The 20,138-nt window shown below is 32.8% G+C and overlaps 3 protein-coding genes and 1 non-coding gene across 9 annotated transcripts; 1 reads left to right on the top strand and 3 right to left on the bottom strand.

Moving 5' to 3' along the window:
* Window positions 1-1,605: 1,605 nt before the first annotated feature.
* Window positions 1,606-6,070, top strand: LOC18103881 (ras-related protein RABF2a). 2 transcript variants are annotated; one of them, XM_006376926.3, is made up of 7 exons: window positions 1,606-1,876; window positions 2,669-2,746; window positions 2,846-3,013; window positions 4,354-4,402; window positions 4,601-4,674; window positions 5,313-5,406; window positions 5,674-6,070. In XM_006376926.3, the coding sequence occupies exons 1-7, from the start codon at window positions 1,838-1,840 to the stop codon at window positions 5,772-5,774; spliced, it is 603 nt and encodes a 200-aa protein (XP_006376988.1). In that variant the 5' UTR covers window positions 1,606-1,837; the 3' UTR covers window positions 5,775-6,070. The 2 variants fall into 2 exon arrangements, with proteins under 2 accessions (XP_006376988.1, XP_052302043.1); XM_052446083.1 differs by having other exon boundaries at window positions 1,661-1,876; window positions 4,601-4,678; window positions 5,317-5,406.
* Window positions 6,071-6,215: 145 nt separating this feature from the next.
* On the bottom strand, window positions 6,216-8,500 carry LOC18103882 (probable aspartyl protease At4g16563). The gene has a single exon (XM_006376927.3). It carries the CDS (start codon window positions 8,391-8,393, stop codon window positions 6,942-6,944), a length of 1,452 nt encoding a protein of 483 aa, XP_006376989.3. The 5' UTR covers window positions 8,394-8,500; the 3' UTR covers window positions 6,216-6,941.
* Window positions 8,501-12,840: 4,340 nt separating this feature from the next.
* LOC112323707 (small nucleolar RNA U3) lies at window positions 12,841-13,054 on the bottom strand. The gene has a single exon (XR_002977197.1). It is a non-coding gene; the product is annotated as a small nucleolar RNA U3 (small nucleolar RNA).
* Window positions 13,055-15,198: 2,144 nt separating this feature from the next.
* LOC18103883 (uncharacterized) lies at window positions 15,199-19,990 on the bottom strand. Of its 5 annotated transcripts, none has more exons than XM_006376929.2 (9): window positions 19,665-19,990; window positions 18,633-18,853; window positions 18,326-18,414; window positions 18,108-18,246; window positions 17,480-17,554; window positions 16,873-16,994; window positions 16,717-16,792; window positions 16,316-16,375; window positions 15,199-15,705 (listed from the first exon to the last, which is right to left on the bottom strand). In XM_006376929.2, exons 2-9 carry the CDS (start codon window positions 18,768-18,770, stop codon window positions 15,577-15,579), a joined length of 828 nt encoding a protein of 275 aa, XP_006376991.1. In that variant the 5' UTR covers window positions 18,771-18,853; window positions 19,665-19,990; the 3' UTR covers window positions 15,199-15,576. The 5 variants fall into 5 exon arrangements, with proteins under 5 accessions (XP_006376991.1, XP_024437556.1, XP_052302066.1 ...); XM_024581788.2 differs by having other exon boundaries at window positions 18,517-18,858; XM_052446106.1 differs by having other exon boundaries at window positions 18,633-18,858; window positions 19,661-19,990.
* Window positions 19,991-20,138: the final 148 nt, after the last annotated feature.

Below are 20,138 nucleotides of genomic sequence, written 5' to 3' on the forward strand. Positions count from 1 at the left end.
GGTATATTATATTAATTAATTAATGGTGGTATAAAATGATTCCTAGGTCCTTGCAGTTTTGTCACGATTAATATATTATAAAACTTTTTATGTTTTGTATTTTATAAGAGAATAACTGATGTTATATATTTTGTGTATTTTTTGGATGATAACATATATGTTAATTATTTTAATGTAATTATTATTATGCTAGGAATTTTATGAGATGTTGGACTTAAATATTAGTTAAATTCATAATTACCTAATGTAGAATTTTTCTTTGATAATATTTGTATTAATTTTGAACATAGTAGTTAAATGATACTTGGTTTAAATTATATGTTGTTATATTCTAAATATTTTGTGGATGAATCTTAGTTTAATTTATGTAGTAGTTATATGCGTAATACAAAATATAACTAATGTGATGAGATGAATTGTAATATGATGAGTTTAAGAAAATTAGATGATGATTAAAATGTAAATCGACTGTATATTGAAGTATAACAGGTTTAGTCGATAACTTGAGATTTTTTGGTATAGTGAAGACTTTGTCAAAATTTCAATAGATTCTTAAATCATGATAATAAAAAACAAATTTACATTGTTTTCATATTTATTACATGGAATTTGTACCTAAGTATAAGGGATGTTAAAAAAAAAAAAAAGAAGCAAATGCCAAATCCCATATATATAAGAATTGGTTTGGCCTAACCATCTAGTAGGTGACCCGGTCGTAAAAGTTTGGGACCAAGGGGTTTGTTCTCCCTGTGGTCTCAGATTCGAGCCTTGTGATTGCTAATATGATGGTCACTGGAGGCTTACATGGTCATTAACTTCAGAGCCCGTGGGATTAGTCGAGGTACGCGCAAGCTGGCTCGGACACCCACGTTAATAATAATAATATAAAAAAAGAATTGGCTTGGCCTACGATCTTGTTTAAGATTTAGGTTAAAGATTGGACATATCATATTAAATTAACTCGAGTTAATTTAAAATAATATCATTTCAAAAAATAATTGAAATAACATTGTTTTGAAACTTTTTTTGAAAAAAAAAGTTAAATTGAGTCTTTTATGAATTTTGATAAGATTATGAAGTTATCTGTTGAGATAACAAGGTTTGACCAAATTAATTCCAAACTACATTGAATTTTAGAGGTTGCATATTGAACCTTTTAAGTTAGCAAAGTTTGACCAAATTAATTCATGAATACATCTAGATATTGATGAGATTGTAAATAAAATTCCTAACCAATTTTATATAAAACCCGACTTGAGATAAATTTTGATTTGATAAATTAGTGAATTTACTTATTTAATAATTGCTATAGGTAAAAGGTAATGTTATTTAATTAATTGGGGTGTTTGAGAGTGATTTTAGTTTTGTTTTTATATATTTTTTTAAAAATAATTTTTATTTAGAAAAATATTAAATTAAATTTTATTAGTGTTTTTTATATTTTTGATAGATTAGTATTAGATATTAAAAATATCAAAAAAATTATATTTTAATATATTTTTAAACGATAAATTATTTTAAAAATCATTCATCAGTACAATCCGAAACATCCTATTGGTAGAAAACATTTAAGAAAAAATGGGTAGAATAGAAGTAAAATATCCATCGCTTTCACGTGTCAACCCGAGGGTCTCTCTACTTACCAAGAAGGAACCTCCCTCCCTCCCTCCCTTTGCTTTTGCTTTGTTTTTTCTCACCTTGACCCTTTCCTTTCTTTTGTTTTCTTCGCCTAATACTCTCTCTCTCTTGCGATCAAAATCAAAGACTAGAAAATCATCTTTGATTTGATTTTCTTGATCTGATTTTTTATTTTTACAAACGTCGATTACCAGTAATTATGGCCACCACTGGAAACAAGAATATCAATGCTAAATTGGTGAGTTTCTAAGCTTCTTTCTTTATTTTATATGGATAATCGTTATCTGGGTGTGATTTAATTTTGAAGAATTTTGGTTCCATTATTAGTTTGTAGGTATTTATTTAGTTTTTTTATGCAATTCCTGATGTGGGTTTTGTTTAGTTTTGGAAATTTTTATAATTTCAGCAAAATCTGATGTTATTTTATCTGGACTTTTTTTTTGTTTTTGTGATCGCAATTGAGAACTGAGTTAGCTCGTCGTAATTGTGAATGTTTTGTGTGTTTTGTTGTGGGTTTCCGATAAATTTTAAGGATCTTATATGAATTTGTTTAATTCTGATCGCTTAGCACTGTTTTGGGTTATAAAATTAGATGTACAACTTAAGTAAGCTAAGTCTTGATGTTATCTACTACATGTGAACAGCTTTTGTATTCTGGTGATATTTTTTCTTTTGTATAAGGAATCAAGTGGGATTTATACATTAGGTTAGTGGTTGTATGAATTGCCTTTTTAGCATTGTTCATGTGCAAATATTATATGCTTTAGCCCTTGCTTTATGAGTCCGAGATTGAGACTTGTTAGGGGTTCATTTATCTTTGAATCCCAGACGCATTGTTTGTCATTTGTGTCTGTTTTTGCTTGTAGAGAATTTGTAGCATGTCCTTCATTTCTTTTTGCATAACTAAATTTAAGGTGGCTGTGTTTCTCCATGCCTTTGGTTTCACTTTTTTTTTTTTTGCTGTTTTTTGAAACACATCATGGATTTTTTTGAAATTTAATATTTGGTTTATGGTTGCTTTGTGCTGCAGGTGCTTCTCGGGGATGTTGGTGCTGGTAAGTCCAGTCTCGTATTGCGTTTTGTCAAAGGACAGTTTGTTGAGTTTCAGGTTAGTGTGTACTGGACATTAGGGGGTTATAACATTGGTAGCAGAAATTGTCCTGTTTGATTTTGGAGGATGACTTTTGCTGTCGGTATGTTATTGCAGGAATCAACCATAGGTGCTGCCTTTTTCTCGCAAACATTGGCTGTCAATGATGCAACTGTAAAATTTGAGATTTGGGACACAGCAGGCCAGGAGAGATACCACAGCCTGGCTCCAATGTACTACAGGGGAGCTGCTGCAGCAATCATTGTGTATGATATATCTAATCAGGTAAGAAAGGTTGCTAATTCCCAAACCTGATGCATGCCATTCCCCTCTGAGCAGCATTTACTTTAAGAAAATAGTTATTATGTCTAGGTTTTTATTATATACTGTGTTATATAAGGAAACATTTGACTTTTTGGCTTTAGCAGTATGTAGTGTCAGTCTTCAGGTCTAAGGGTTTATAGTTCAGGCCTCTTGCTCCAATTTTTATTTGCTTGAAGGATATGGAAGAAGTGGGAAGTGTTTGGCAATTTGAATTTCGTCCTCCTCATTTAGAAAGAATTTCATGTCAAGGCGACAAATTTTCATTTTGCAAATCTTTGCATCAAGAGCCTTCATTGTTGAATTGATTTGCTCAGTGTGCTTCTGCTGCCTTTAATAGTATCAAAACTACCACGTTTCATTTTTTAAGTTAGCTGTATGCTTTCCTGTTATTATATCAAGGCTGCTGATTTTCTTTGTGATGTGTGTGCCCGTGCTCTGGAGTAACAAGTTTGTAGTATGTTTGCATGCCTTAGATAAAGATGTCATTGCTAATGGCACCTTTAAATTTTTCCCTCTTTTGAAAAAGTTAATTTCATCTATAATTCATATTTTCTGTTTTTGGGGAATAGATGAAAGATATCCAGGTTCTAACATCATTCACTGTGAACTAATTTTAACTAGATAGGTGACATGTGTCATGGTGCATTTTCCTTTGTAGTTGCACCATGCTAACATACCCTCGTGCCCCATTCGGTTCTCTCTCATTAAAAATCCCAGTTATAGAAAAAGTCTCTCTTCAGTTTTTCCTTTAAGATTATATAAGACAATAACAGATCTCAGTTAATGCATACAACTAAAGGTGGTTTAAGGTGTTTACTTGTCAGACAGTCTAACTATTTCTTTGCTGTTTTCATGTCCTGTGGTTTATGTCCCTCTTCCCTGAGTGGCAGAGCCTGCCCTGCCCTCCAACTTGCTGGAAGATCTTTCTCTTCCACATTTTCCTCTTGTTTCTCTCTCCTCTTGCAAGGATATGTGTCCCTTCCATTTTGTCTTGTTCCTTTTCAAAATTGTGCTGTTTTCAGAAAATAAAGAGTCAATATCAGCTTCGTTCTATAGCTCAAAAAACTGAGTCACTCGCCTTCATCAAGAAATGAAGGCAATATTGCATGAAAGTGCTTTGGCTTGCCTGGTTTAAAAAGTTTTCAGAGTTGTCTTGAGAATCTAATGGCTCTTAGAAATGGTTCCTTCAAGCAAAGATTATTGGCTGAAAAAGATGACTGCCACCACTTTATTTAAATTGTTTTACTAAGTTGGTTGATTTCATGTAGTCACTAAAATTCCAAATCTTGATTCTCTTGTAGGCCTCATTTGAGCGGGCGAAAAAATGGGTTCAAGAACTTCAGGCACAAGGTAGTTTTTACATGTTTGCTTGTATAAATGTGTATATTGCTGTTCTTGATAGCCTTCTTCATGTGGCATTCTTGCGTCCTTTTGCTGATATTACTGTTAAATTACCGTTATCTTCCTTTAACTGTATTCTATCCGTATCTTTTCCTTTCTTTTGTTACCGGAAGCTTTAATCATTATATTCTGCTTGCTTCCACATAGGCAACCCAAATATGGTTATGGCACTTGCAGGGAACAAAGCTGATTTGCTGGATGCAAGGAAGGTTACTGCTGAGGCAAGTAGAGCTCTTTTTATGCGATAGTGACTTCTTACTAGTTGATTTTTTATCTTCAGTAGGTCCTTTAAATCATGAAAGGTATAGCAGTTTATTGTCAAGGATATAGGAAATTGAAAAGAAACTGGAATGATTTTTTATTGGTTTATATGAGGTGACTTGGACAAAGTAAACATGTCCTTAAAGATCCTTTTTGACATAGATTACATGGGAAAAGTTAGCAGCAAGAAGTTCTCTCTTTTTCTTTTTTCTTTTTCTTGAGTTCTAATAATTTGTTACATAATTTTTACCTTTTACAGAAATCATACCTTAGCATTTATTGAATAACTTGGCAAGTTCATTTAGTGATCTGCTAGGAATCTTCATCTGGAGAAATAATTTTCATGCAGGAAGAAATGTTATGCAATGGCACATATGCAAGCCTTTACCTTCTTTGTGTATTTTCCATTAAAATAATTTCTTATAATTCTTTCTTTTAAAGACTTATACTGATCTGCAACCCTCAAATTATTGATGATCTAATGGCGATCTCTATGTTTAGACCTAAGACTGTCCGTGAATGTTTGCTGCTTTCTCTCTGTGTTCTAAAGGAACATCTTATAGATACTCTAACCAGGTCATTCATTAATGCTTTGCAGGAAGCACAAGTTTATGCCCAGGAGTATGGCCTTTTCTTTATTGAAACATCAGCAAAAACTGCAACCAATGTCAATGACATTTTCTATGAAATAGGTATGGGATAGGTTTAAATATTTGTTGGTCGAAAATAGAAAACAAAGACCTAAATTGTTTCTAAAGTGAGTTCAATATTCATCTTCCAATATGTGTATATGAAGTTAATCTTGGGTACAAATGAAGGATGAGAATATTTTGCTCAAAACTCAACAAAAACTTGATCATGTTGGACTATTTAATTGTTCTTTTGTTAATGCACATTTACTATCTCTTTTCTAGAATTTGATGGTGATTATTTTGGTTTTCTGGCCATTCTATGTGCAGCAAAAAGACTACCTCGAGTACAGCCAGCACCAAACCCTTCTGGTATGGTTCTTATGGATAGACCTACTGAAAGTACAGCAAGTGCATCTTGCTGCTCTTAAATACCTGAGTGACAGCGGTATTGCTGCGTATTTGTATCTTCTTTGTAGTTCTTGTGGTGCTCTCCCTAGAAGTCTATGTTTGATATTCTCTGGTTCGTTTGTGTATTAAGAATTTCCTTTTCAACCAGTGAAATGGAACTGTAGTGGCTTCTCGTGTAATGAAATGGCGTCTTTTTCTTTCACATTTTAAAATTTGCGTGGAGTACTCCCGTACATAAATAATATATATTTATTTTTTTACTTTACAGAACCATTCTTTTTATGTAAAAAATTGCAGAAGGTTTGTTTTCTCGTAAGATGATGACTCATGGTTTAATTAATTAAGCTGCAAAGCACAATGTAAAACCTTTACACCAATTTCAGCATCTACATTCTGAATTTGCCTTGTCTTCATTCTTTGGCTGTTAGGTCACACACAAGTTGAAAATAAAATTGCCATAATTGACCGCAAGCAGACAAGAGAACGTTGGAAATTTCTATGGATCGGGATGTTGAACCGGATGGTTGAAACATCTAATTCATCCTTGATAAATGTTTTTGCGTTTCTAAAGGGGAAACCTAAGGATTCAAGGTTAGTATACGAGGAATCGGTATTCGTGCACTGATTGCACTAATCTCCTGTGTTAAAAATGGGCGTCTAGATAAAATGATCGTGAAGGAAACTTCGCCGCTAGCTTCTGGAGAGACGACATACATCAACGTTTGATAAATCTTGTTCACAAAAACACCCTAAATTTTAGTCTCAAAGTAGATGCGATACGGTATTTTTCAGATTTGTGCAGGTGTGATTGGCTGCGCTACATAGAACTTGTAGCTTACTAGCAACCAGCAAGGATAATCGGTCAACTAACATTACTTGAAGATTACTCTGTTTGCAAATGCTTTGTCACTTTCTGATCTGACCCCATTATATAAAAGAAAAATACAGCTCCATGAAGCTTCTCCACTTGAATCTGTTCCTCTTCTACCACGCAAAGAGAATATAACAACTCATTTCTTAATCAGTTCAAAGCCTTAAAAGCATGATAATCTAGCCTGTTCAAAGACTTGACAAAGTACAAGCTCAACATTAAACAAAAGGAAGTTGCAAAGTACACTTAAAAAAATCAATCAACCACCTACATGCACCATTGGCAACTGCAAGAACTGCCATTAACTGCCGCTTAATTAGGTCTTGTTAAATCCTTGAAAAGATGCAGCTGAAGCACAGTCCATTGGTCGAAAACCAATTCTCTCTTTCTCCATGTCATAGACAACCTCCACGTCTTGTTGCTGGAAGCTCCCCAAAACCCCAGCTGGTCCATAATCACCATCATCCATGGATTGGAACAGTAGGCATTTGACCACAGTAGAGTTACTTGGGGCACTCATAGCATAGAAGTGACTTCCCCGGGACAAAACTAGACTCGCATTGTTCAAAAAATGGAAAGTTATTGAAGGGAGGAGATCACCCGTGAGAATGCTGTTGTTTTGACATGGTACCTTGTAACAAAGATCGAACCCGGTTCTCATCTCCATATCAGTGGCTCTAGGGTAATTTATTATTGATTGAAGAACAGAGAGAACCTGAGAATAGAATGGCTCAGGTAGGTGAGTGTAAGTGGTTCCTGAGTCAACCAACATGCCCCCATTACCAAGTGAATCAAACTCCCTCAAGCTTGATGGCACTTCAGTTGCACTAACATTACCTACAGTTATGGCCTCTAGACCAACGTAGTAGTAATTAGGGTACATGGGACTCTTCAACATTGGAGTGAATTGCATATCATCTTTAGAAGTAAGGGCAATATCTCCTATAATTAATGGGCTTGAAATATTAGGGTTGTTTGCATATTTGAAGGCCAAGAAGCAATGTGAGAAGCCCTTTCGAAGAAAACCTAGTTGTGAAGGCAAAGAAAGTGCACCTCTACCAAACCCTGCAATCCCAATAGGTTCCCTATACGAAGACGCAACGCAACCAAAACAGAATCTTGGGATTTCTTGAGTGACACCAAGGTTTCTTCCATGAACCCTAAGCGTATCCCTAGTTAGTGTCCCAGCGACAACCCCTCCTGCACCGTAAGTGTAAGCAAATGGAGGGCATGGCCAAGAACATGTGGCTTTAACAAGGGTACTCAATGAGCATCCAGCCATAGTGCATGGATCCAAGGGGTTGTCAGAACTATGAACATCAATGCAGAAGGGACTAGTACAGGAGTCCCTATGTGATGAAGAAGAATGAGAAGGAGAAAAACTTGCCATCATCCTGTTGTTTCTATAATCATCACATTCTATGCAATCAAAAGAAATGTTTCCACAAGGAGCCCAAGTAAGGTCACTCCCAGTGTCCATATACACTTGAATGACTTGTGGGGGTGTGCCTATACTTAGAGATATCAAATACCCATCTCTAACCTCCCTCAATGGCTCCATCATGTCCAAAACATCAGTTAGTTTCTTTCTTGAAGAAGTGGAAGCTTTTGGATGAGTTGGAAGGGAAGCCCTAGAAGCTGGGGTAAGACCAAGAATGAGTGAATTAGGGTTTCTTGGTCTTGCTAGGGACTGAATTGAATAGAAGAGCAGACTATTGACCAGAAGAAAGAAAAGAAAGGTGGTGATGTTGTTGAGCATTATGGCCATTGTTACCTCTTTGGTTGTGTTTTGAGATGGAGCTATAGGTTTATGGGGGTGATCTATTTATAAGCCCAAGCAAAGTCAAGGGTTTTTCTTCATCTCTAGAGCAAACCAACAGATGTTGCATGGACAAGAAAACCAGCTAGGGTTTTCGGCATAGATGTGTGCGCGCCCCACTTGAGAGAGAGGGAGGATTACTGAATAAAATAAAATTTTCTTTTTAAAAAAACTAAAATTAATAAAATTGCATGCATATTGCTAAAAATAGCAGCAAAAAGTGGCAAACGGCATTCCCGGGATGGATAGAATTACACCCGAAAATATATTCTAATTGTGTGTAAGAAATTAAAGAAGCATGCTAGCTTTCTATGCAATAGGGCATTTGTTTTTGTACCTGTGAAATAAAGAAAATTTATATATATGTGAAGAGGATCCCATGTGTTTTCATGAGCTTCGTCATGCACAAGCACGCCAAGAAGCTTTAATTGTATGTGAAGAGGATCCCATGTTTACATGGCATGCATGTCTTATGATTAATTAATATTGAGGGTTCATTTCTGGAAAAGTAGCTTTAATATAGTTTTAATATAGCTTTAAGTTCGAATTAATACTAAATTTCTTTTGTTCCTTGTGTGATGTTGGTGTAATACTATCAATATTCCAAACAATATTGATCACTACATTCACAGTTTTTTTTATCTTATTTTTCTATTAAATTTTTAGTCGGGTTGAAGGTCTGAGGAGCCCCTTTGCATGATTAAGTATGATAAATCTAAGTTAATTATATTAAGAGATGCATAAGAATTTGTTTCAAGCTATTACATAATAATACAAAAATATTTTTAAAATCTTACGTAATAGTTTTTTAGTTGAGATGATTCTTTTATATGGTATCAAATTTAAGTTATTAAACGGTCATGAGTTTAAATTTTATCGCTTTAATGACTAGATTGTGATAATTTAACTTTTTAAATTGAGATAAATTTAAATAATTAAAATATCATGAGTTTAAATTTCATCACCCTTAATGATTAGTCTGTAATAACTTTTTTTATTTGAGATGATTTTTTGATAAAATAATTATTATTTTTAATTTAAAATCAATATAAAAACCACTCCAATATATACTCCATGATTTTGTTATAAATTGAAGTCGCACATCTCTTGTATTTAAATACACAAAGGATAGAATATATGGTGCGCCTGGTACGCATGCCGAAATCCATGATTAGTACGAGTGCTTCATCACAATCCTACACGATGGAGTTAACACCTCCTAGTTCATCAATTCAAGCATTAAAAGAGAAAATAAAGGAAAGAGGTGGTCATATTTTATCACTACAACATGATATGACTTCCATCAAAAAATTTCTTAATAATATGGGATACCAACCTTGGACATCAAATATGAACTAAAGTATGTCGACACCTATGGCTTTATATTTATGTTGACACATGTAGCTCTGCAGATAACAACACCTATGTATCCCCTATTTATACTAGTATATCGACTTAGGCCTCAACCATCATATATACCGGTCCAACCTTACGATGATCAACATTGTCTTGGTTCGTTTTCACCATCACCTCCATGATAAAACATATTTATTAAATTGTGACTTATCTATATTGATGTAAGTTTAATAGGATTTTGAAATTTATTATAAAGTTTATTTTTATTAATTTGACTTATTATTGTTGATAAAATAATTTCTAGTATTGATTTATATTCTTTATATATTTTTCTACTATTTTTAAAATATCCACAAATAATTAAAAGAAATTCAATAAATAAAAAATAATAATTTATAAAATTCACATTAAAAAAATATTTATTAATTAAACAAATCAACAACAAATTTTTCATTCCTAATTAACATGTCAGCAATGAAATTGCAGTTGTTGATCAGCAACGAAATTTAGTAGTGTTGGAATCATGACATTGATTAGGAATTCCATGGCAGTTTGGTGGACTTAATTTCCAATTCTTGTTCCATGACCTTGTATGTATCTTCATCCAATCAATATTAGTCATGCATATCGACTTCCTCTGAATATTAATTAATTTCTTGATCATAATTAAATTTAAAACAGCTATCATATGATTGCGCCGCATCGATCTACTTGAGGTAACTCACTTTGGACATTTATGCTAAAGCTAATTGGATTTTATGGGATCGATAGTGGTAGTCATGATCCTTCTTCTCAACATTATTCACTAATTAATTAGCTTTTCGTTGGAATTTTGCTTCCTAAAAAGTAAAGGTACTATATATTGTATAGTTCTATGCTCTATATATATATTAATGTGACAAGTACGCAGGATCGTTTGTCACCACATGCATATATATATATATATATATATATATATATATATATATATATATATATATATGCCAAGGTAGAGTTCTTGTTGAATCAGATTTTGCGATATGCTGCTGGCTATACCTTTCTAGGCCATCGATCTGTATAAGATGACAAACATCCATCACTTCATGTTCATGAAAATTAGTAAAATATACAATCAGCAATTCATCCATGAACTTCTCAAAAACAGGAAAATGCGCTCTCTTTGGCTATGCCTACCTGTCTTGCAGCTAGCTTGCTAGTTGCTAGGTCATATTAATTAATTATCAGGTAAGAAATTAGTGCATGTTGGTATTGAGTTTTTAATTTATACGGTTGCATTTTAAAAGAATATTTGTCTCCAAAAATATCTTGTTCAAGTTTTTTTTTAATATATTTTAATGTTTACGAACTAGGGTTTGATCAAACAAATTAACAGCAAATTAAAGGGTAGATTATCAATCTAAAACTGTGGGTGGTGGACCTGGTGGTGGTCTGTCAGTGGAACTCCTCCTCTGCAATCGACGTTGCCACCAAATAAATTCTGACAAAGAAAAGAGACAGAGTGTGTGTGATTTTCTGTCGAGTTAAAACAAGAAAAGTGTTTAGTTTGAATTAATAAATAATATTTAGAACATGTCCGGTGCGTATTTTTTTAAAATTAATCTTTACTACTTTGCTTTAAAGCAAATAAATTAAAATTTCAAAATTCAAGGTAATATTGGAAAAAGTAATCTGAGTTTTGAAATTTGATTTGAAAAAGGTTTTGGTGTTCAAAATGAGTTTCTTCAAGTCTTTATAGTAAATTTATGATAGTTGGGAATGACTATGATTTTTGTTTTTAAATACTTTTTAAAAATATAATTGTTTTTAAAAAATAACAAATCAATATTTTTTTAATATTTTAATATACTAATATCAAAATAAATAAAAATATTTTAATGAAACTAGCATAGCAATACGAAACAAGCACTCAAAATGCTTTTAATTAAAAAATTTTAAAAAAATATTAACTAAGAATTTAAATAAACATGAATTCTATCTTGTTTGTTTCTGTTTTTTTAAAGTATTTTTTTAAAAAAATATTTTTTCTTCTTTAAATTAATATTTTTTATATTATTTTAATGTATTAATATTAAAAAAATATTATTTTAATACTTTCTAAAACAAAAAATAATTTAAAAAACAAGAAACTTAAACATTGGTATATTCGGAAAGCCGCGGGAGAAGACGCGGATAACAGCATGTGATCTGTTGTCGTAGACTATGCGTCGTCCACCTGCCTTTTCTTTCTTTATTTATTATTCTTTGATCACGTCTAGTGCATAGGCGTGAGCCAAGCTCGCCTCTTCATTCTTTTTCCTAAATTTTCTTTTCCTTTTTTTTTTCATGTTAAACGTCACTTGTTTTTCTTTTAAAATATAAAAGTAGTTTATAGTATACTTTAGATATTTAATTTATATGAGTACATGTGGTATGTGGTGTTAGTAATAAGAAAAACTCAAATTCAGCACATCTATATATAAAGTTTATAGTATGCAAATTATGAAATTTGCATGTAGATTGAGAATTTTTTTATAATAATAATAAGAGATAATTATTAAAATTCTCCTATAGATTTGAATTTCATTTTTCATCTATACTTTCATAAATCACATTTTATATCTTGAGTTAAACAAAAAAATCAAATAAAATACATTGTTAAGAATGTAAACTATTTTGAACATATAAATTACATGATAAAAAATGTAATTTATAAAAGTAGAAAGAAAATAAAATTCACATGAAACTATAGGTGGATTTTTGTAATTATCTCTTCTAATACTAATAATAAATTGATATTTTGGGATTTTTTATACACGCGTCTTATAAGATATATTTTTAGAGATTGAAGGATTGCAAAAAAAAAAAAAAAAAAGCCATTATCATTTAGGTGTTCGGTAAAATTATATCAGCCATTTTTTTATTTTGTTATATATAGAAATGTTAATGGTTTTTTCATTTGATGAAAACAAACCAGTTTATTTAATTTTTTTTTAATGCGCTTAAGGCGACTTAGATATTGCATAAATCTAATAATATAACAACACCAAACAAAAAAATAGATAGCCTGTCAGACAACCGCATGACCATCCCCATCCAAGTCAATGGCTGGAGAACGATCCTCTATAGCCATGATGATCACTGGAATCATCAAGCCGTTACTCACGCTATGATCACACGGTCATGATTCCTCAACCAGACTTAGGTTCCTGTCTCCTTAGTGTTAAAGGATACAGAGGTACGATCCTATAGAACAGATCCTGTTCAAGTAAGGTCGTGACTGTTGTTGTTCCTCCACGCTTTATTAGTTACTTTACTCCTTCGTTTGTTTCCGATGTGGGATTCTTGTTAATGCTTCGTTCCAGGGTATATTTGTCCAGGAGAAGAAAGTTGGCGCGCCTTGTGCTTCTCAAAGTCCCGATAAAATCCAAAGGAGAGTGCAGTGAAAGTACTAGGATACCCCCTGAGCTGCGGCGTTGTTATTGCGGTAGTATTTGTTAATTTTATAGGGACACCAACTAGGAGGCTTCTTTGGAGTGTAATAGTCAAGAAACTTCATTATTGAGAATGTAAACTGTTTTGAACATATAAATTATATGATAAAAATTGTGATTTATAAAAGTATGAAGAGAAAATAAAATTCAGATAAAATTATAGGTGGATTTTTGTAATTATCTCTTCTAATAATAATAATAATAATAATAATAAATTGATATTTTGGGGGTTTTTTACACGGCGCCTTGTAAGATATATTTTTATAGATTGAAGGATTGCAAAAAAAAAAAAAATAGCCATTATCATTTATGTGTTGGGTAAAATATATGTAAGTGATACAGGTAGAGAGACATGTCGATGGTTTTTGGATGAATGGCTGATATAATTTTAGCTCTATTTTGTCATATATAGAAATGTTGATGGTTTCTGGATTCAACTTAAAGCTCAAGAACCCTTGATTGGTTTGTGGATTTTTGGAGGTTTGAACGAGGGTTAAGAACTAGGGTTTGATCAAAGAAATTAACAGCAAATTAAAGGGTAGATTATCAATCTAAGACTGTGGGTGGTGGTGGTCTGTCAGTGGATCTCCTCCTCTGCAATCGACGTTGCCACCAAACAAATTCTGACAAAGAATATTAGCTCTTCTCATGCCGATGGGCTTACTCCATCTATCACCATTTATTTTTGTGTTTAAAATTATATTTGAGTATATTTAAAATATATATTTAATTTAAAAAGGTAGTAAATTAATACTATTTGTATTGTTTTTTATAATTTTAATATACTAATATTAAAAAAGAATTGATAATATTCTCAAGGAAAAAGTATTTTGAAGCTTGAACTGTGATGTTATCATCATATAATTCCACTTGTGGTCTTAGCATAAAAACACTAACCTTTCAGATTGATGATGAAAAATGACAAGAGGTGAGTAGCAAAGATGAGAAAGGAGACAAGATATGACTGGGAAAAAAGATGGAAAAGGCTCAATTTTTGTCAATTCTTTCGATTTTATCAAAAAAAAAATTCAAAATGTAATTAACACCAGACATTATTATCTCTTCATCCATCTATTATTATTAGTGATGGATTGTCAGATAAAAAAAAGCATTCAATTTGCATGTGATTTAGATATGCTCATGTGTTAAAAATAATTAATTTATTTATAATATTTGTATTATCTGATCTAACTCAATTTATCAAAATCAGATAATATAAATATTTCAGATAATAATAAGTTGAAACAACTAAGAAATTGATATCATGAGTCAATGTTGAAATTCTTAAAATCTAACTCATATACAATAAACTTTTTTATCTTTATATTTAATAATTCATGAATTGAGTATTTATTTTTATTTTATTTAAAAATATTTTAACTCCAAAGTGAGCTTTCTTGTCAGTGAGCTTTCTAATATATTTTTTTAACTTAGTAAAAAATAACAAGTTTTTTAAAGGAGAAAAGGGTGGAGATAACTAAAATCTAATGGTAGTGCAATGTATAAAAATTAAACCTAACAATATAAGTGTTATATATGAATTCATGAAAATTAGAAATATAAACTCAATTAATAGATATTCATAATATCCACACAAAAAATTAGTCCAGTTTGATATATTCAGCCCGCTCGAGTCAAGAAAAATAAATAGATCGGATTAATAATTTTTTTATAAAATATTAAAAGTTAGATTAAATATAATTATGAACCTAAACCCAACACAAATATATCTATGAACACCACTACTTAACTTGAATGTTTCTATCCATGGAGCTAAAATAACCCTCAATTTGAAGAAGAAAAAAAACTATTTTATAGTTAATGTTTACTTGTAAAATGGTGGAAAACTCAATATGAGTTGATGCTAAATTTGAAGAAAATAAAAAACTATACTAATAGTAGATGGATAAATGGTTGACACTTTCTAATACTGATTAAATTTGGAGTGAAATTAATAAAAATAAAAGGTTTGGAAGTTAATTAATAATGGATCAATACATGATGTTTCCCAAAGAATAATAATATGCAACACTTCTTTCTAGATAGGTACCTAACTCATGATTATAGCCCTTGGATTGGATTTTCATGTAGATGGGCTGGACAGATGGATGGATGGTCTTGAAGTCTCTAGCATGCGACTGTTTGAAAGGAAAAACCATGCTAGTTATAGATTTACGGATTAATTTGATCTTCAACATCTGAATACCTTTTCTTGTTTTGGCCTCTATCATGTACAATAAAGAAAGTAGGAGGGGGGACATCAGACCGGCCATGAGAGGAACATAGTTGATACATGGCGACATCTGTCAGAGTCTTTTTGCCAAGGCTTTCTTCAATCCCTTTATGATCTTCCCAAACCACATCAAGTTCATGATAAATAGTACTGCCGGAACCAAAAAGGTCAGAAGACAGCCAAAGAGGCTCATCTGGATAACCTGCCAATGAGTCAAATGACTGTCACCATCACTCTAAACTTGCTAGACATATCACATTCATACTCTATACTATGATCCTGTGATATTTTGGATGAAACTTGGGAAGTTAGGGAATCAATGACAAAAAACTACGAAAATATAACAAAAACCTGTTGGGACTACAATGACAAGAAAAGAGAAATCATTAAAAAAAATTCGATAATGTCTGGAATTGTTTTGAACAAGAAATCCGCAAGGCATTACCAAACCAAATAATTGTATATGAAATGGAAAAATAAAACAAAGCGGGGTCAATAAAAACATCATGAGGAGAAAGCATTGTACTTAAATATATTTGAGGAATAGTTATTTTTAACCTATACAGTAGAGCAAAGACTGAAGACAGGGGGATTGGGATATTGATATCGCACTCATGCTATTTTTAAATTTTTTTCATTTCCACTTATCTTGCTCTCCATCGCATTAGAGTGGATCACTGGTGAAAATAAGTATCAGCATAAGAATATGTGTTCTTTTACTCAAATCAATAGAATAATTTCAGAGATTGAAATTTTCAATTTGCACAAGTTCACTGCCTATAGGATACAAATATTTAAGAAGAGGGCATCACCTGATCATAGTGCAAGTAGATGTGGTAAAACAGGTAAAGAAACAGCAGAATTCTTGCCATCTGCATTCCAGTGTTTACTTCAGAAGATAATAAAAATGATAAATCAAGGAAAGAGAATTCAGTTGTGTTATTAAAATATAAGCGAGATATGTGTTCTTGCCACAATGTCACCACCAAGAGGCGAGAAACCCAAGCCAGCTTATTTGAATCTTGGATATATCATAACATGGTTGTTGACTCAAAAATCTATCAACCACACTATTTAACTTTTGGCAACAAGGTCATCCACGATTAATGATCTAGATTAGTTTGTGCATGCATATACATCATAGATACAAAAACACATTTTTTATTATAGATATTAATGTGCAACAATCACTAAATGATCGAGAAGATCTCACCAGCCAAGCAAGAAAGATGGCTAGACCGTTGATAAGATATGCAGCAGACCTCTTCAGACCAGCTGTATCAAGATACCTACATCAAGACAGAAAAGATTTAGAGTTAAGAAAAAAAAGCTCAAGCATAATGAGAATTGGACTCGTCAAAAAACCTACCATCTCATATTAATCTCTGGAGTTGTCACTTCAGAGATGAGGCACATGTATGTATAAAGCTGCAGTTCTCCAGACAACATAGAATACGCTACTGCAATTGTAGAAAGAGAATGATGGATAACCTGAAACCAGATGTGACCATGTTGTGAGTTGCGATGACATCAGGTTAAAAGTCAGCACCTTACAGCAAGCACTATATTGTCAGTCTTCATTTGAGAGCTAGTTTGTGTTCATATAATCTGCTGTGCTGTAAACTTTTCTCTCTCATTAATCAATTTTGTGCTGACTCACCAATCTAACATACAGAAAACAGTATCCAGAATTTGGCTAAAGATCGCTGAATCAGTGAATCTGAGATCGATGCCAAGGGGCCGGGAAAATCAATGTGGAATGCAAGGTCAGAAACCTCACTTCCTTGAGAGGAAAACTCCATTATGAAACAAAAATATCTATATCACGAAGGATGGCAGGAGGAGGTTAGCCTAAAAGTACAGCAGAAAGAAGACAAACACGCACATGGAAACGGTTGGATTGGGACGATTCTCATTTTTTTAAAACAGAAAAAGAAAAATGTTCAATTGCTCTCCATCACATCAAATGCACTTACATACTCCTTTCCACCCAAAGTAGGATAGTACAAAAAAATCATTCCAAAGTCCACAAAGAAGTACCCAATAGAAACCTGTCAAAAAAAGGCAAACTATTTTCATGTCAAAATACTTGTAGAATTTAGGGAACAAATAAATAGAGAAGACTAATATCAAGGAAGGCTGGCAAAGTATTCGTAGTGATATGATTTCTCATCATGCATCATAAATGCAAAGAGAACTATGTCTAGCTAAATGGGTAGAATAGCTGCATCAGCCTGTTGCCAATCCCGAGTGCACTTTTCCAAACAAAAAGGAAAACTCTCGCATGAAAAACAAATAGATACCCTATATGGCCAAGAAAGATTTGCTAATTCAACTTTGCATATAAGTTACACTAAACTGTGTGGTACTAACACCAGTAGCTAACATATGGGATATGAGGTTAACTACTAAGGCAAAAATATTGCACTAATAAATGAGTTGTTCACACTCAGAGAACTGCTTTTGGAGCACATGATATTATGGATCATTTCAGGAAAAAAAAAAAAAAAAGGAAGTAGAGAGAGAAATAGTCGACAGCAAGGCAATCAAGGAGAGACATGATATGCCGTTAAATATCAAGCAGAGCTAAAAAAAAGAACTCACCCCAAGTCCAACAATGGAGAGCTGTGAACTCCGTAATGTAACAAGGCCAGTATGCCGTTGGTCAGAAAAGAGATCCGACCAGAAGACAAAGTACAATGACATAGCTGTGATGAAAATGGCATGAATTGTAGACATGCCTCTGCCACATTTAGGTCATTGATCATCAGTGCTCATGAAAAAATTAAAATAGATGATAGAATATTGGAACATGCACTCACCTATTGTTCCACTCAATTCGTTGAAGTTTTGTAAGACCATTATAAGCTTTGATGTAAAAAGTGCTGATTAATTGAGTGAGATCATAGGCCTGTCAGACAGAGGACATAGGCACAAACAAATAAATTAAAAAGGTAACAATACAAAACCCATTTAATGAATAAAAAAGCTTAATGTATTAGAATTGCTCTACCATCATAATGAGGTAGGTGCACGACTACACCCTCCACTAAAATTGAAATGAACATGCTAGTGTTGGTCAGGCAACAGCTCTCAAGTTCAAAAGGATCTAAAAGGTGAGACAGTTACCACTTTGCAAGCAAAAATGCCACCAAGGACGGAAGTGTAAGGAATGAAAGGATCAGCTAATAAGTAATTCTTAACCAATGCCTCAGCCTGATTTTGGTAAGTCTTGATAGCCATAACTGTCTCAGTGGACACAGCCATATATAGACAATTCTTTTATCAGCAGATCTTCTCTTTTGTATATTCTCCTACTTTCTTCCCCTCTTCATTTTGCCCTTTCATCTCTTCCCTAACAGAAATGAGCAACAAGTTAGTCCCGAGATAAAAGGATATTATGATGCTAAAACAAACCAGTTTGATCTTTCCGGTGTATAATATTCTCTCAAAGTCTCAAATACACAGAATTAACAGATCGTTTTGTTCTCTATTTTTCAATCTAAAGAAAGAGTACAAAATATCTAGCATTTCGCCCTAGCGCCTAGTTTATGCATTTTCCATAAAAGAAAAGGATGCTGCAATAGCTAAATATATCTATAGAAGAAAAGGAAATTGAAATTTCATTGTCATCTTCCACTAAAGAGCATGCATTTTGCAGTAGCAAAATCAGTGAAAATATCCACAAATCTATTTAGCAAGACTTCTTGCTCGAGATTTAAGGAAATTGCCATAGGAACCAACTATTAGTTCTCATAATCAGTGAAAAAATTGCAAGACCAGAGCTCCAGTTAAGCAAAGTTGACACCTACAAACCATCAACATGAGTCCACAAAATCATAAATCTATTTGCAATTGACGAATCCAAGTTTCTCATCGCTTCCTCAAGTTACAGTAATACATCAACTGAACTAACAGGAAAAAAAAACATGTGACAAATCCCGATATATCAGCCAACAAACGACATCAAATCACAGCATCCTTTGACATAAAAAACCCAACCTTTAAGGCCACTTCACATCGTATCAAAAAAATGCAACCACCCCATGTCCTTAAATTACCTAAAAACTCACATTAATCAATCGAAAAGTCGAATCATACATTCTTCTTGAAAGAATCAAATCCTACATTATAAAGCCATTACAGAGGAGATTTACCAACCTTCATATATTGTTGAAGAAACCACGTACTCTTTTACAGATCAAGACCAAATGGCCTAATGGGTATTTAAGGAAACAAAAGAGAAGCCAAGAAAATGAAAGAGCACATGGGGTGTTTGGTAATGCTGGAGAAAGAAAGCTAACTAACGCAAAAGAACCCAAGTAAAGGACAAGAATCCACAAAAGAAAGAGAGCAGAAATTCACGAGTTAGTGCGAGGTGGTGAGTGTTTGAGACTGAAGTAATCAAATCATCTATCAAAGCAAAACCACACACACACAAGATGGAGCCAAACTGAAAGCTTCAATCAATATGAACTGTGAATGGGAATCTCTAACCGAAGCAATAAATAAAAGTTGAATAAAAAAATAAAAGAAACTACAACTCAATCCCTCAATTATGTATCTTTTTCCCTTTTGGTCCTTAACTTTTTAAATTAACAAATAACTCCCTAACACTGCTGGCATTTGTTTTTT

Source organism: Populus trichocarpa, chromosome 12, assembly GCF_000002775.5.
Source record: "Populus trichocarpa isolate Nisqually-1 chromosome 12, P.trichocarpa_v4.1, whole genome shotgun sequence".
NCBI classification, from domain to species: Eukaryota; Viridiplantae; Streptophyta; class Magnoliopsida; order Malpighiales; family Salicaceae; genus Populus; species Populus trichocarpa.

What these genes read in the sequence shown, in the direction of transcription:
- LOC18103881 (XM_006376926.3), top strand. Translation starts at nt 1,838, where the DNA reads ATGGCCACCACTGGAAACAAGAATATCAATGCTAAATTG. An exon ending in GACAGTTTGTTGAGTTTCAG is followed by an intron (nt 2,747 to 2,845) that starts GTTAGTGTGTAC and finishes ATGTTATTGCAG; the next exon opens with GAATCAACCATAGGTGCTGC. An exon ending in CAAGGAAGGTTACTGCTGAG is followed by an intron (nt 4,675 to 5,312) that starts GCAAGTAGAGCT and finishes AATGCTTTGCAG; the next exon opens with GAAGCACAAGTTTATGCCCA.
- LOC18103882 (XM_006376927.3), bottom strand. Translation starts at nt 8,393, where the DNA reads ATGGCCATAATGCTCAACAACATCACCACCTTTCTTTTCTTTCTTCTG.
- LOC18103883 (XM_006376929.2), bottom strand. Translation starts at nt 18,770, where the DNA reads ATGGCTGTGTCCACTGAGACAGTTATGGCTATCAAGACTTACCAAAAT. An exon ending in CCATCTTTCTTGCTTGGCTG is followed by an intron (nt 16,376 to 16,716) that starts GTGAGATCTTCT and finishes ACTGGAATGCAG; the next exon opens with ATGGCAAGAATTCTGCTGTT. An exon ending in TCTACTTGCACTATGATCAG is followed by an intron (nt 15,706 to 16,315) that starts GTGATGCCCTCT and finishes ACTCATTGGCAG; the next exon opens with GTTATCCAGATGAGCCTCTT.